The 15,710-nt window shown below is 40.4% G+C and overlaps 2 protein-coding genes across 5 annotated transcripts in view; one reads left to right on the forward strand and one right to left on the reverse strand.

Annotated features, from left to right (window-relative positions):
- Nucleotides 1-8,197: 8,197 nt before the first annotated feature.
- Nucleotides 8,198-11,715, reverse strand: LOC102524008 (cytochrome c oxidase assembly factor 4 homolog, mitochondrial). The gene is made up of 2 exons (XM_014556637.2): nucleotides 11,578-11,715; nucleotides 8,198-9,596 (listed from the first exon to the last, which is right to left on the reverse strand). The coding sequence occupies exon 2, from the start codon at nucleotides 9,582-9,584 to the stop codon at nucleotides 9,330-9,332; it is 255 nt and encodes an 84-aa protein (XP_014412123.1). The 5' UTR covers nucleotides 9,585-9,596; nucleotides 11,578-11,715; the 3' UTR covers nucleotides 8,198-9,329.
- PAAF1 (proteasomal ATPase associated factor 1) overlaps nucleotides 11,677-15,710 on the forward strand; it is a 39,994-nt gene continuing 35,960 nt past the window's right edge. For all 4 annotated transcript variants that reach the window (XR_004323352.1, XM_006181594.3, XM_032489336.1 and 1 more), the window contains exons 1-2: nucleotides 11,677-11,897; nucleotides 13,015-13,055. Coding sequence is in view for 3 of the 4 variants with exons in the window: in XM_006181594.3 (XP_006181656.3) it covers nucleotides 11,707-11,897; nucleotides 13,015-13,055 (232 nt within the window). In the remaining variant the exon portion in view is untranslated. The remainder of the gene's footprint in view (nucleotides 11,898-13,014; nucleotides 13,056-15,710) is intronic.

A 15,710-nucleotide genomic window follows, 5' to 3' on the forward strand; every position in this document is an offset into this window, starting at 1 on the left:
AATTAAAGGTTGATCTTGGTCAGGGGTCAGAAAACTACAACTTGTGAGTCAAATCCCACCAACTGCCTATTTGCTTTTTAAAAGTAATTTATTGAGGCAAAATTCATGTCACAAAATTAACCATTTTAAGGTGAACAATACAGTGGTATTTAATGCATTTAGAGTGTCATGCAACCTCTATTTAGTTCCAAAACCCTATTGCCTGTTTTTATAGATAAAGGTTTATTGGAACAGAGTCTTGCTAAGTCATTTACACATTGTCTGTGGCTGCTTTTATGCTACAGAGTTGAGTAATTGTGACAGAGACTGTAAAGCTAAAACATTTATTATGTGACCCTTTATAAAAATAGTTTGTCAAATCCTGATCTAAATCAATGGTTCTCAAACTTAAGCATGCATCAGGATCATCTGGAGGTCTTTTTAAAACACAAATTACTAAACTCCACCCCTGGATTTTCTGATTTAGTAGCTCTTGAGTACGTGCTGCTGGTCCAGAGTTACCTCTTTAAGAACCACTGGTCTAAGTGACTGCTAATGTTTTTCCTACTCTGAGCATTAGTCCGTTCATACTTTTGTATATAATAGCTATCATTTATTGAGCTGGACTCTGCTAGGAACTGTATTAGCTCTAATCCTCATACCAGTTTTTTAGGGAGTATATAGTGTGCACGTGGATAGATATCCGTGTGTGTGAAAATGTGAGTATCTGAGTGTGTGAGTTTATCTCACTCACTTATTTATTGAGCCCTAATTATGCTATATACTTTATGTGGACTATCCTTGAGTTTGATGGTATTATCTCAGTTTTACAGATGGAGAAACAGGTTTGGAGAGATGAAGTGACTTCCTAGGGTCACATAGCCAATAAGTGGCAAAACTCTCCCTGCTGTTCTCCACTACTTCTTTGGGATGCCCCTAAATAGAGGTCTGTGGGAGCTCAGAGCATTCTTAGCATTGTATGTACTTTCCTGAAACTCATCAGTTTGGTTTCTTTGCCTTGGTTTCCAAAGGCAGTAAGAGGAAACTCAGATTTCTTCTCAAGGTATAACACTTAGGGAGGGCTGTCAAGGTAGCAGGTGCCCTTAATTAAAATGCTGCTCTGAATTCAAATTGAAGGCTCAGCAGGCCAGGACTTCCAAGTGAACCCCCACTGGAAGTGTGGGCAGAATTTGCGAGGTGAGGACTGATATTTTGGTTGCAGAATTACTCACTGCTGGGTGTCCGTTAGGGAAGATGAAAGAGCAGCAGTTAACAGATGAGTGTAAAGCTGGGGCATGTGTAGTGACTTGAAGATAAAAAGGTGAATAAACATATATATTCTCTCTCTCTCTCTCTCTCTCTCTCTCTCCCTCTCCCTCTCCCTCTCCCCCTCTCCCTCTCTCCCTCTCTCCCTCCCCCTCTCCCGCTCTTTCTCGCTTCCATATCACATGGGCAATAGGCAATGTGACATCGACCCCATTTAGGAACCTGGAATACGGCAGTGTATTCTAGTTGCCCACCTTTCCTTGTTACCAATTTGTGAAAGCAAGATACAGGGTTTCATAAATTGACAAAATGTTAGAGCTGGAGGAAATTGGGACCCAGCTAGCCTAACCCTCTCTTTTAGCAACTGCATGTTAGGGGCCCAGGAAGGGCAGTGCTTTACTCAAGGTCACAGTGCGCCTCACTGGCAGAGCTGAGAGCATGATCCAGATCTTTTGATTCCCAGTCCATCCCTTTCCATTACATCACTGAGGGATGAGTCAGGTTTATCTCTTAAACAGGAGGCAACTGGGTTCTGTCACTTTGGAGCTCTTGTGTCACTGGCCTAGTTGATGATATATCCTCTCACCAGTCAAAGGACTTTTGTTGCTCATGATTAGTCTGCCCTGAAACAAATAGAAATTGTTCATAATGCCTTATCCTGGTAAGAGAGACAGAGATAATCTGATTGCTGGTACCTCAGAGTTACAAAATAATTGTAAGCTTCATTTGACTCTGCAGGGAAATGAACTTCTCTAGGATAATGTGGCAGTGAAATCAAATGGAATGCATGTCCTGGCTCTAGGTTGAAAATACCTCCCCCTCCCTCCCTGAGACAACTTATTATAAAGAAAAGAGGCAGACAAACCTGAGCTATTCCTAATTTCTACATTTTACGAATTTTGAGACTTCAGGTGAGTTATTTTAACTTCATTAAACCTCAACTTTCTAATCTGTAAAATGGGGATAATTTCTTTTTAGGCACTTAGATTATGTGTATAATGGACTGGCACGTGCTCAGTAAATGTTAGGTTACCTTCCTATTGAAACTTCTTTGGTATACTTTTTAAAAAGATTATTTTCTCATTGAGGTATAATTTATATATCGTGAAACACACAGATCTTAAGTGGATGTTTGATCAGTTTTGAAAAATGCAGTCACCTATAAAACCTACACTTCTGTTAAGATAAAGAACATTTCATCTCCCTGAAAGGTCCCTTACATTCTTTCATAGTCATTCTTCCCAGACACAACCACTCATCTCACTCCTATTGCCACAGATTAGTTTTGCCTATCTAGTACAATATATAAATATCAGAGTATGTACTCTTCTGTGTCTGACTTGATTCACTTACTCTGATGTTTTATCCATGTTGTTGCATATATCCATAGTTCATTCCTTCAGCATACTTTTAGTTTTGAACCCAATAAAGGTTAAACTGTGTCTAGTACTGCTGCAAAAACATGAAGGCTAGACAGGAGAGAAGAAAGGGAAGGTCAATGGATTAGAAGTCAGAGTACCTGGATTCTAGTTTTGGCTCTATCAATACATAACCTTTGAGATAATCTGTTTTGCTCTTCATTTTACAGATGAGTTAACTGGCCCAGGAGGGAAAGAGACTTGGCCAAGGTCACAGGGATAGCTCCAAGTCACTCGATTGCTGGTATTGTACACATTACTGAGATTTTTAGAAATGGATTTTTATGTAGATCAGTAACTTTCAAGAGGGACTGAATGCCCAAGTTAAATGGACAGTTTTCCTAGTGGAGGCCAGTGGATTCCTCAGCTTCACGTGTGAGCCCCATTCCTCTGGCTGAGGTAGCTTGGTCCTCCACCATCAAGCCTAAAAATTGCCAGCTGTGGATTCTGAAAGGGTATGTTCTAGTTGTAGAGAAAAAAAAATGGAATCTGGATGTTTTGACCACTCAGATACTGTAGTAATGTTCAGAGACCCTGGTCCTGTCTGTAGGATATAAAGTGTACTTAGGCAAGGAAAGCTCTCTGAGCATGCATTGGGCATGTCTGCAACTGGACCTGCTGGCAAGGCACTACAGACAGAAGCAGCCAGTGTACCCCAAGCTTGTTTAATCTGTACTTTGATCTCTTTGTGCTGTTTTTGTCTTCAAATGTCTGATTTCCCTGGAGAATCTGAAATGATTCACTTAGCTCTTATACCCACCCTGGAATAACTCATTCTCAGGCATTTCAGGTTGAGGGAATCAGCTCCACATTTAGACAGAATAGCCAGGCTCTGAAAGATGTTCAGGCTCTGAAGAAAGAAAGTCTTCTTCAGAAGATAGCTTAGAGAAGGAGAGAACCCTTCCCACTTCCTCTGCCTGCCTTAGGTCCCTGCTGGGGCAGAGCAGGGAGTCCTAGCATTCCATACAGTGGGCAAGTATAAAGTTTCAACCTGGACCCCCTCCAGTTCTCCTTGGATTTCTAAAGTCAGCAGCCCAGGACTTTGGCAATTTTACCTGAGGGAGGAAGAGTGGGAGGAGTATCTTATTACTCATTTAGTAAAACACATTACAGTGCACCTTTGTACTGAGCACAGGCCACGTCCCCAGCCAAGGACCTTGCAGGGAAGAGCCAAATCATGAGTCTGCCTGAGGCCTAGCCAAGGGTGGCACCCAGCCAACAGGTCTCTCCACTCATCCCTGGCACTAAGCTTCTCTGCAGAGGTAGGTGTGGATTGTATAGGAACAGGCATGGACCCCCCTAAACTCCAGCTCCATGGCTGTGGGCTGCATAGCTGAGAGATTAAAAAACATACTAATCGAGAACACTGTGGGCAAGTTGTGCTGGTTAATTTCCTTTTTATAAAGCACTAAAAAAAGGTAAAGTAATATTTACACAGTAAGTAGGGTCACTTAGTGTGTGTTAAGCACCATAATAGGCACTGGATGCTTGTGAGAGAGCAAAGAGCAAAGAATAGCACAGGCTTTGGAACAAGACACCCTTGGAGTCTAATCCTCAGTCTGACCTTTACTTCCTCCTCTATAAAGGGCAGTTAGTTGAGTGTTAGGAGGACCAGAAGATAATGTAGCTCAGGACAGTGACTAGCACACAATAATAATGGTGATATAGCTAACATCCAGTGAATGCTTACTATGTGCCAGACACTGTTGCCAAACTCTTTACCAGTACTCATTCTTTCAAGAACCCTATGAGGAAGATCTACATTAATTAGGTTTTTTTTCAATTATTTTTTTTGAGGTACTGGGGATCAAATTCAGGACCTTGTGCATTCTAAGCACATGCTCTACCACTGAGCTATACCCTCCCCACTATATGCATTAGTTTTGATGCCTGTGAGAAAGGTATTATAACTACATTTTTAAAGAAGAAAAAACAGATCCTGAGATGTTAAGTAATTTGCCCAAAATCACACAGCCAGTAAGTGGCATAGTGGGATTTGAAAGCAGCATGTCATAGGGATTGAGACCACAGGTGCTGGAACCAGACACCCTGGGTTAAATGCTCCATACATGTGTTATAATAGATCAGTAAATGCTAACAAATTTTATTTCCAGATATTTATGTATTATCTTTCATTTAATTCTCTTAGTATGCCTATTAAATAGGAATTATCCCCCTTTATTTGAGGAAACAGGCCTGAGTGGCAATAGAGGTCTCCTTGCCCAAACATTCTGTGACCCCCCCACAGTGTTAGCTCCCTGTTAGACTGGAGCCCTCCCAAACCTGTTCCCTACGCTTAGCTAGTTTGAAAGCCATTCCTCTTGCTGAGGAGGTTCTTATACCCTTCCCCTCTGCTAGAATCCCCTGTCCTACATCTATGGCCTATTATTTCTACTTTAATTACACAAATTAATACATAGATACATTTCTATTGTAACAGATTTGAATATATAAGCAAATATAGTCCTTATGGATGGAACTTTACATTGTGACCATTTTTCACTATTATAAACAGTGCTGCAATGAATCTAATAGCATATACATCTTGTAAAAAGATGTTTAAGAGGATTCCTAAAAGAGGAATTACTGTTTAAATATTTAAGATATTTATAGATGTCACCAAATTGCCCTGAAAAGCATTACTAATTTATGATCCCTTCAATATGTGAATATGTCTGTTTCCTTCCATCCCTACCAATACTGGTCATTAAAACACTTTTAATACACCCATTTATGATAAAAACTCTCACCAAAGTGGGTATAGAGGGAACATACGTCAACATAATAAAAGCTATATATGACAAACCTACAGCCAGCATAGTACTCAACAGTGAAAAACTCAAAAGTTTCCCACTAAAATCTGGGACAAGACAAGGCTGCCCACTATCACCACTCCTATTCAACATCGTCTTGGAAGTCCTAGCCACAGCAATCAGGCAAGAGAGAGAAATAAAAGGGATCCAAATTGGAATAGAAGAGGTAAAAGTGTCACTATACATAGATGACATGATACTATATATAGAAAACCCTAAAAGGTCCACACAAAAACTACTAGAAATAATCGAAGAATTCAGCAAGGTAGCAGGTTACAAGATTAACATTCAAAAATCAGTTGCATTTCTTTACACTAATGATGAATCAACAGAAAAAGAAAGTAAAGGAACAATCCCCTTTAAAATAGCACCCAAACTAATAAAATACCTAGGAGTTAACCTAACCAAGGAGGTGAAAAACTTATACACAGAATACTATAAAACACTGATTAAGGAAATTAAAGAAGACTTAAAAAAATGGAAAGATATCTCATGCTCCTGGATTGGAAGAATCAATATTGTTAAAATGGTCATACTGCCCAAGGCAATCTACAGATTTAATACAATCCCTATCAAATTACCCAGGACATATTTCACAGAACTAGAACAAATCGTTATAAAATTTAGATGGAACCACAAAAGACCTAGAATTGCCAAAGCATTACTGAAGAAGAAGAAAGAGGCTGGAGGAATAAGTCTCCCAGACTTCAGACAATACTACCGAGCTACAGTCATCAAGACAGCATGGTATTGGTACAAAAACAGACATATGGACCAATGGAACAGAATAGAGAGCCCAGAAATGAACCCACAAACTTTTGGTCAACTAATCTTCAACAAAGGAGGCACGAATATACAATGGAATAAAGACAGTCTCTTCAGCAAATGGTGTTGGGAAAACTGGACAGCAGCATGTAAATCAATGAAGCTAGAACACTCCCTTACACCATACACAAAAATAAACTCAAAATGGACCAAAGACTTAAACACAAGACAATATACAATAAACCTCCTAGAAGAAAATATAGGCAAAATATTGTCTCACATACGTCTCAAAAATGTTCTCCTAGGGCAGTCTACCCAAGCAATAGAAATAAAAGCAAGAATAAACAAATGGGACCTAATTAAACTTACAAGCTTCTGCACAGCAAAGGAAACCATAAGTAAAACAAACGACAACCTATGGAATGGGAGAAAATTTTTGCAAACGATGAAATCGACAAAGGCTTTATCTCCAGAATATATAAGCAGCTCATATGACTTAATAAGAAAAAAATAAACAACCCAATCCAAAAATGAGCAGAGGACCTAAACAAGCAATTCTCCAAGGAAGAAATACAAATGATCAATAGGCACATGAAAAAATGCTCAATATCACTAATTATCAGAGAAATGCAAATCAAAACTACAATGAGGTATCACCTCCCACCAGCCAGAATGGCCATCATTCAAAAGTCCACAAATGACAAATGCTGGAGAAGCTGTGGAGAAAAGGGAACCCTCCAACACTGCTGGTGGGAATGTAGTTTGGTGCAGCCACTGTGGAAAACAGTATGGAGATTCCTCAAAAGACTAGGAATAGACTTACCATATGACCTAGGAATCCCGCTCCTGGGCATATATCCAGAAGGAACCCTATTTCAAAAAGACACCTGCACCCCAATGTTCATAGCAGCACTATTTACAATAGCCAAGACATGGAAACAGCCTAAATGTCCATCAACAGATGACCGGATAAAGAAGATGTGGTATATTTATACAATGGAATACTATTCAGCCATAAAAGCCAACAACATAATGCCATTTGCAGCAACATGGATGTTCCTGGAGAATGTCATTCTAAGTGAAGTAAGCCAGAGAGAGAAAGTAAAACACCATATGAGATCACTCATATGCAGAATCTAAATTAAAAAAAACATAAATACAAAACAGAAACAGACTCATAGACATAGAATACAGACTTGTGGTTGCAAGGGGGATGGGGGGTGTGAAGGGACAGACTGGGATTTCAAAATGTAGAATAGATAAACAAGATTATACTGTATAGCACAAGAAATATATATAGGATCTTATGGTGGCTGACAGTGAAAGAGAATGTGACAATGAATGTATGTATGTTCATATATAACCTAAAAATTGTGCTCTACACTGGAACTTGACACAACATTGTAAAATGACTATAACTCAAAAAAAAACAATGTTTAAAAAAATGGAAGAAAAAAATACTTAATTTTTGTCAATAGAATCATCTAACAGTACTTTGTTTTTAAGACCTGCATTTCTCTGATTATCAGTTATGTAGAATATATTTACATTTTCCTATGTTTTGTGGGTATACTTAACTTTGTTTACTTGTCAGTTGGACTATTGCTTTTCCTTACTGATTTCTAGGTACTTTTTATTTGTTGCAGATGGTAATCCTTTCTGCTATATATGTTACAAATAGGTAATATCTACTTCATTTTTAATGGTGTCAACTCAACTCCATTCTCTTCTTTGAGATTCTTGCTGACAGCTGCAGTCCACACTGCTCCCTCTGATGACACACGACACTGAGCACACATGGCCCAACAGAGATTCATCTCTTTCTATACACCCAGTCATCCCCTTCTGCTTCAAGGCTGAAACTGGACTTTATTATTCTTTGGACTGGTATTCCTCATATTTTCTCCCCTCTTTTCTCTTTCTCCCCTCTCCAAATACCAACACAAAGGCTCAAAGTAGTTTTAGGGCTACTGTATTTCTGATTTGTGATAACACACACACACACACACACACACTCAAGAAATGTTGCTGCTATTGATGAGAGCATATGCCCCTTTGCACTCCAGCTCTGTAGCAGGGGTCACTCTCCCAGCTCCCTTCCAACTCCCAAATGCTTTACAGGGCTAGACAGAAAGTAACAGAATGGGTAATGCAGCTCCATGGAAGAAAAATGAAAAGCAGTGGCGAACTGTTGTGAACTGGAGAACACAACCACCTAAAAGAAAAATCATTATTCAGCTTCAGAAAATTGTCACGTAGGACTCTAAGCTCCACGTTGACAGCCTCACATTGTTCAAAAGCTGAAAATCTGTATGTTATGTTAATGTACTTTTTAAAACATCAAGCTAACATTGTGTTTGCTGGGTTGGGAGTGTGCTGAGTTAAGACTCTGCATTTTCTAATTCAACAGAGTCTGGCATATGAGAGGTACTCAGTGTTTGTTTCCCATTTGCTTTTCCTTCCATTAGATTGACTGAAATATCCAGAACAAATGATGAGATAAAGTCATTTATATTATTGTTAGGATTAGTTGTTCTAGTGTTGTTTTGTTTCTCTCTCAAACCAGACTAAGCAACATGAAGGCAGAGATCATATTTTCATCACATCAGTTTCCAACACGGTGCCTGGCACATGAGAAGGTCTCTGAAAACCCTGAAGTTTTTGAACCAGTGACTTAATAAATGAAGAAATGATTAGGTAACAAATTTACCTTTAGATTGTGAATTTACTTTAAAATTAAATGTCCATGTAATCAGCTCAGGGCTAGACACACTGACCCAGGACACAGGGTAGGAGAGCATCCCTTAACTCCATTCTTGTTTTACATGGCAAATACTGGTCAGTATTTAATATTGGTGGCACAAGATGGATGAGGATGTGTGGGATCTCAACATGAAAATATGACAGCTTTTTATGGCAGTCATGTCCAAACCCATGGCTGCCTGGCTTTCAACCCCAGGCCCAAGACTATCCCCAAGTCTTACACTTCTTGGCCCACACTTCCACTGTTTAGGATTTCTTCCTCCCATGATCTCTCTGGGTGCTAGTTTCTGCAGGGCCATCCTCTGGGGATAGGTGGTTTGGGATTTCAGCTGTGGGCACTGCTTTGCTCTTTCCTCCTCTGCAGCTCCTCCCTTCGCCTTGCCTGCTGTTCACTCATGCAATCCCTGAAGGCCTGCACCTGTGGCTGGCACTGTCGCCAGTCCTGATGCTGGGCCATGCACTCCTGCACTGCATAGTGGGAAGCAGCACAGCCAGAGCGGGAGATCAGCTGATCCAGTGGGTCTTCTTCCTCATCCTCCTTCTTCATCGGTCGGGACCAGGTATGGCCTTGCGCTGACATCTTTGGGAGTCTCTAGAACATCAATGGAGGGAAGGTTAGAGTAGGGACATGATTATGTATGATGCTGTTCCTCTGTTGTAAGTAACACTGACCACTGCATTGTTATAGCCTATTTATACATATGTCTCCTCTTGGAGATTGTAAGCTATTTGAGGAGAGATACTGGGTCTGATTTACCTTGGCGCTCCCTGGCAGAGAGCAGGCACTGCAAAATGGTTTGAACTGAACAGAATGAGATAAAGTACATGAGAATGCTTAGCACAGCACTAATAAGCTCGAAATGATTCTAATAATAGAATTGAATTAGCTATCTTCTTCCATCCAATTGGCTTTATTCTACGGCTGGATTAGAACAAAGTTTAACACTTGAGAGAGTACCCAAGTATGGGTAGGGTTTGACATATGGGAGGAATGGAGAGAGCTGTGTGGCTGTAATATGGAGCATACAGGGTCCAGGGCAAGAAATGAGTCTGTGAGGTGAGTGAGTGTACTTAATATAAGGTGTATTCGCCCAGACTGTCTTCCCACAATAATCTGCTTCAGAATACCCAGCACAAGGTAGCATACAGAAAGGTTTGAAGAGAAATGACCTCAGCTTTTGTACAAATTTCACCATGACAGGCTGTAAATGAGCTAGGACTCTTTAATGCCTTTCCTGAGTCTCTGATTCATTCAAGAAATGATCACTGAGGAGCTATCACATACCCCGCATTATGCTAAAGTTAAGGATACAGGAGTGAGCAAGACAGACACAGTGCCTGCCTTCATAGAGTTTACAATCTAGACAAGTAAATAGGCTATTTACTTGTGTACAGTATGTACAGACAGCTAAGACTGGGAACACAGTAGGGGAATACCTAATCCAGACAAGGGCAGGAATAGGCAGGGAAGGCTTCCTGGAGAAAGTGATTTCTAAACTGAGACTTGAAGGATGAATGAATAAGAGTTAGCCAAAGATATAAAGAATATTCCTGGTCAATGGATGAGCAGGGTGAGGGTCTGAGACAGAATGTGACAGAAGGGGAATTGCAAGTTCTACATGACTGGAGAATAGAGTATGAGAACGGGAAAATTAATGAAATTGGTTAAATGAGAAAGTATCTGATCATAGCAACGCCTTGGTAATCATGTTAAGGCGTCCAGAAGGCAATGCCGAAGTCACGAGAAGGATTTAAGGACTCTATACCTATACAAAACTCTCTGCTTTGGAGGCAGTATAACCTAAGAGAGGAGGGGGAAAATGAGCTTTGAAAACAGACTTGAATTGGAAACTTAGCTTTGTTACCGACTCTTTGAGTGACTTTGGGTAAACCACTTCAAAATCTCTCTTGAAAAACAGATAATATCTACCTCACAATACTGCTGACGACTAAATGAGATAACGTACGTTAAGGAGCCTGGCACGTCCAAAGAGTTCAATGAATGATAGCTCCCGTACGTGTTTCCTCTTCCTAAATACAGTGAGCTCTTTTAAGGCAAGGGGCAAACCCCTTAGAACAAGTACGGTGGGAAAAACAGTGCCTTGGATCCTAAGCCAAGAAATCTGGGTTCGAATACCAGCACCTCGCCTTACTATGAACATGCCTTAGCGTGCAATCTTTTCTAAGGTAATATTTAACTCGCAGAGTTCCTGTAAGGATTAATATAATAATGAATGACACGTGCATGGGCTACAACAGAAATAAAGTAAATGCTACTGTACTTTTTCCCACCATTACCCAGCTTCAGCCTCCCCTGGAGTAAAGAGAGATAGACCCTTGCACAGAGATCAGGGCAAGCCAGATGGTCGGCAGCTGGTTGTGGAGGCTGGTCTGGACTAAGAAGGCATGGAAAGGATGGGAAAGCAGAGAAATCCACGTGGCTAAGTCACCCAACGCTCCTCTCCCAACTTCAGGAGAGGACGCGTGCACGCGCGCCCCCACGCGGCCACCGGGCACACCCCCGTTGTGCCTGCTGCGCTACACCGCGCATGCACACGGCACACAGTGCTCACCGATCAGGCTGACAAGACTCGAAGGACGCGCGCTCCTGCACAGCGGCGTCGGTTTTACAGGCAGCTGGAACTCTTCCGACCCTTCTGTCAGGAACCAGCCTCCTGTGGGGAGCGCGCGCGAGCAAATGGATGGGGTGGAGAAGAGGACCTATCGCGCATTTTCATTGGTGGTCTGTCGGTATAGATCCCGCCCTTCGTTCTCGACGCAGCTCCTTCGGAGGACCCACTTCCGGGAAAGAGCGGAAGAGGCGGTCTGGTGGAGGCGGGGTCAAGATGGCGGCGCCTTTGAGGATTCAGAGCGACTGGGCCCAAGCCCTCAGGTGAATTCAGGTCCAGAACCGGGACGGAGGAGGCGGGTAGCAGATGTTGCCTTTACGTTAAGGAGAGCCATGCTCGATCCAGGATATCCATATGGATTACCTCATCAATTGTTGAGGGAACCCTGGGTCTAGAAAAAGAAGTCTCAAACGCCCATGGCCATTGTTTTTCAGCCTCAGAAGAGCTATGCTGAGGGCAAAAAAACACATACGCGTCGTGTGATTCCAGAGGCAGAATAGGATCAGTCAGTTGGAGAAAGACTGGAAAATTGGGAGGCAGGAAGTCTCTTGGCCAAGTAGTCATGGTCATTTAGCAAATATTGGTCCTCAGCTATTTATAAAAGTCCCGGTACTTGCCACCACCGCATTGTCATTGTGCGATGGAATCTTTGTATCTTCCTCGGCCCCTAGTGGTGTATTACTCATATTGTACAATTCTGTTAAGGAAACAGCGTAACGCCTACCTTGTCGAGATTGACCTAGATAGATACTCCGTGGAGTTCAAATGTGCACTTTAAATTTAAGGGGTGGTTCCTGCCCTCAAGAAATTAACAGCTTAATTAGGGATGCACAGCAAACCATTCACTCATTTAACATATATTTATTGATCATATACTGTGCAAATTATGCTAGGCACCAGAATGAGTACAGCAGTGCTGTGAATGGCAACCATTATTACTCATAAGTTTTTCAAATTAAAACAGTGGTGAAGATGAATAAAGCATAGTCTCCTGCATTTAAGAAACTTACACTTTACTAAGTGGGCTAAAATAAAATACACATTACTTACTACAACACAAAATGTGTAATAGGAAGAACACTGACATTTATTGAGGGCTACCAAGGGCCTCTGAGAGAACACAAGTCCAGAATCAGGAAATAACTTGCCCAAGATTGTGCAGCTAGTAAGTATTTCATCAAATATATGGTGGAATATTTGAGATTCATTTAACCGACAGATCTATGCATTAAACACTTAATCCACAAAACTTTCTTCAACAAATAAAATTTGTCTATGCCTGGATGAGATTTTAGACTAGATCATTTCTAAGTGCTAGTGGCCAAATTAGGATCCTTTTTGACATTGAGTGAGCCTAATTAGGTTTTTGTCTCTTCATAGGAAGGATGAAGGGGAGGCCTGGCTGAGCTGTCACCCCCCAGGTAATGTCCTTAAATCTATATGCTTTCCCTTTAGAAAAAGAGAATTTACTACTAAAAGAGAGCTTCCTGCTTTCTCCTGGCCCAGACTGCTTATACAGTGCTCATAGTCTTCAAATGTTCTTAACTAGTCTGTGCTGTTCTGACATCACTCCAACTTCTCCATTCTAGGGGAAAGTCTTCAGATTAGTTTTCCATTGGAAGCCACAAACTTATCTGTGGAGACATTGCTGGTGCATCTTTATCAGTCTCTTAGCCATTCATTATTGTATCCTAAGCAGTTCTGTAGCTTCAGTTGTGATTGTCCTGCAGTTCTAGATCTGCAGTTCTAGTTCTGACCTCTCTTCAATTTCAAGCAGAGATTAAATAGCTGTCTGCTAAATGTTTCTGCTTAAAGTTCTCACTGTCATCTTGAGTTTATCAAATCCAAAACCTGAAGCCAAGCACTTCTGTTGTCAAATGGGTTCTCTTTCTTGATTTTCTCATTTCTTAAGTTACCACCGTTCTAGGTATCAGAGTAAAAAGCCTAGTCACTTCACCCTGCCATATATTGTTAGTTCTCAAGTCTTGTAAGTGTTTCCTTTGGATGACATTCATGTGTTATTCCAGTTCATTCGTTTGCAATTAGTGTGGTAACATGTGGTAACTTCTAAATTTGTGAGAAAATTTTGTTTTAGTGGTTATTTTTTCATTTTGGAGATACTTTATGTTTTTATATAATAATATATTCTATTTCTATGAGAAATAGAGTTTTAAATAGAGTTTTCTTTTGAGGAAATTGGTGCTGCACAGGAGAAGGGTGGTAGCTAGAAGGTCTCAAAAATCAAAGGTTTTTAAACTTACAGTTACCAAGGGGGAAAGGAGGTGTGAAGGGATAAATTGGGAGTTGGAGATTTGCAGATACTAACTACTATATATAAAATAGATAAACAAGTTTCTACGGTATAGCACAGGGAACTATAGTCAATATCTTGTAATAACTTATAATGGAAAATATATGAAAAAGAATTTATGTATGTATATGTATGACTGAAACATTGTGCTGTACACCAGAAATTGACACAACATTGTAAACTGACTATACTTCAACTAAAAAATAAAGTTAAAAGAATCAAGGGTTTTTATTTTATTTTTAAACATGGGTACTAATGGAAAGCAATTAAGATATAAGATGTAGGTAAAGGAAAAAAGAACTAACTGAAAAATCAGTGCCTTGGAGGAGAGACTTAAGTCTGAAAGGCTAAGATGAAAGAAGATGAGCTTAAGTGTAGATGTAGATATGGAAATTTGAGACTATCTTATATCCTCAATTTTCTTCATGATGTTGGAATTAGGGTCAGCTCTTAAGGAAGAGTTTTTTTTTTCCCTGAAATAACAGTTTATTAAAATAAAATGTGTGCTAATGTGCTAGATGCTTTACATACATTATTTCTGTTTCTCACAACTGTATCAGTTTACCTACCTGTTAGGATTCTAATTTTTTTTAGATAATAACTTTACTGAGATATAATTCCCATACCATAAGGTTCACCTTTTTAAAGTGTACAATTCAGTGGATTTTAGTATATTCACAGAGTTGTGTGTCTATCACCACTATCTAATTCCAAACATTTTAAAAGAAACCCTGTACTCTTTAGCAGTCACTCCCCATTCCACCCTCCTCCCAGCCCCTAGCAGTCACTAACTGACTTTCTGTCTCTATAGATTTGTCTCTTCTGGATGTTTCACATAAATGGAATTGTAATATGTGGCCTTTTATGCCTTTGATTTAGCATAATTTCAAGGTTTATCCATTTTGTAGCATTCATTTATTTTTGTGGCCAAGTAATATTCTATTGTAAGGATATACCCCATTTTTTGCTTTTTCATCAGTAGATGGACACTTAAATTGTGAAGGTAAAGCCGGGCTGGGCTAACAAGGTGACTCAAGTCTAAGAATGTGAAGGAAAAGCTGGGCTGGTCTAACAAGATAGCTCACAAATCTAAGTATTGGAATACTGATCTGAGTTCTGCTGGACTAACTGGTAAATCTAAGTTAATTAGTGTTGGTTTGCTGTTCATGTTTTTTTGCTAGCCAGCTGGGTTTTCAAAGATACATATCTGGCTTTGGAATGTTGGTTTGCTGCCTCCCTGCCTCTACTTTTGAGATAATGATGCTGCTAAAGCTGTTCCATGCCTATTGGCTGAATACCCCAAGCTTGTACTTTACTCTATAAAACCTCATGTGCACGTCTTGGAGGTGCTCAGAGCTTCGGAGCAGAAGCCCCTCTGAGCCCGCCGGTGTAATACATCTGAGTACTCCAACCCTCCGAGTGGTGCTTGTTTCTTGGCTGGTCTGTCATTTCCGTAACAAAGTCATTTCCACTTTTTGGCTGTTATGAAAGAAGTTTTGATGGCAGGATAGGTGTCATGAGAACTGGCTGCTCTGGGGAATAAAAGGGGCAAAAGGACTGCAAAGCTGCAGAGTTTGAAGCTCTGTAGGAAATTGTAATGGTGCCAGTCTGCAGTTGTGTCATTTTCTGTAGTAGCACTCAGCAGCCTATGCTTAGAAATGTAGAACATGACTGACTGGATTAATTCTACTTTTGTTACATAGACAAAAAACCAAGATTGAGGTCATTTCAGTGACTTTACAATTGTAGAGTGCTCACTGAGGGT

The sequence above is a fragment of the Camelus ferus genome, chromosome 10 (assembly GCF_009834535.1).
Source record: "Camelus ferus isolate YT-003-E chromosome 10, BCGSAC_Cfer_1.0, whole genome shotgun sequence".
In the NCBI taxonomy this organism is placed as follows: domain Eukaryota; kingdom Metazoa; phylum Chordata; class Mammalia; order Artiodactyla; family Camelidae; genus Camelus; species Camelus ferus.

What these genes read in the sequence shown, in the direction of transcription:
- LOC102524008 (XM_014556637.2), bottom strand. Translation starts at nt 9,584, where the DNA reads ATGTCAGCGCAAGGCCATACCTGGTCCCGACCGATGAAGAAGGAGGAT.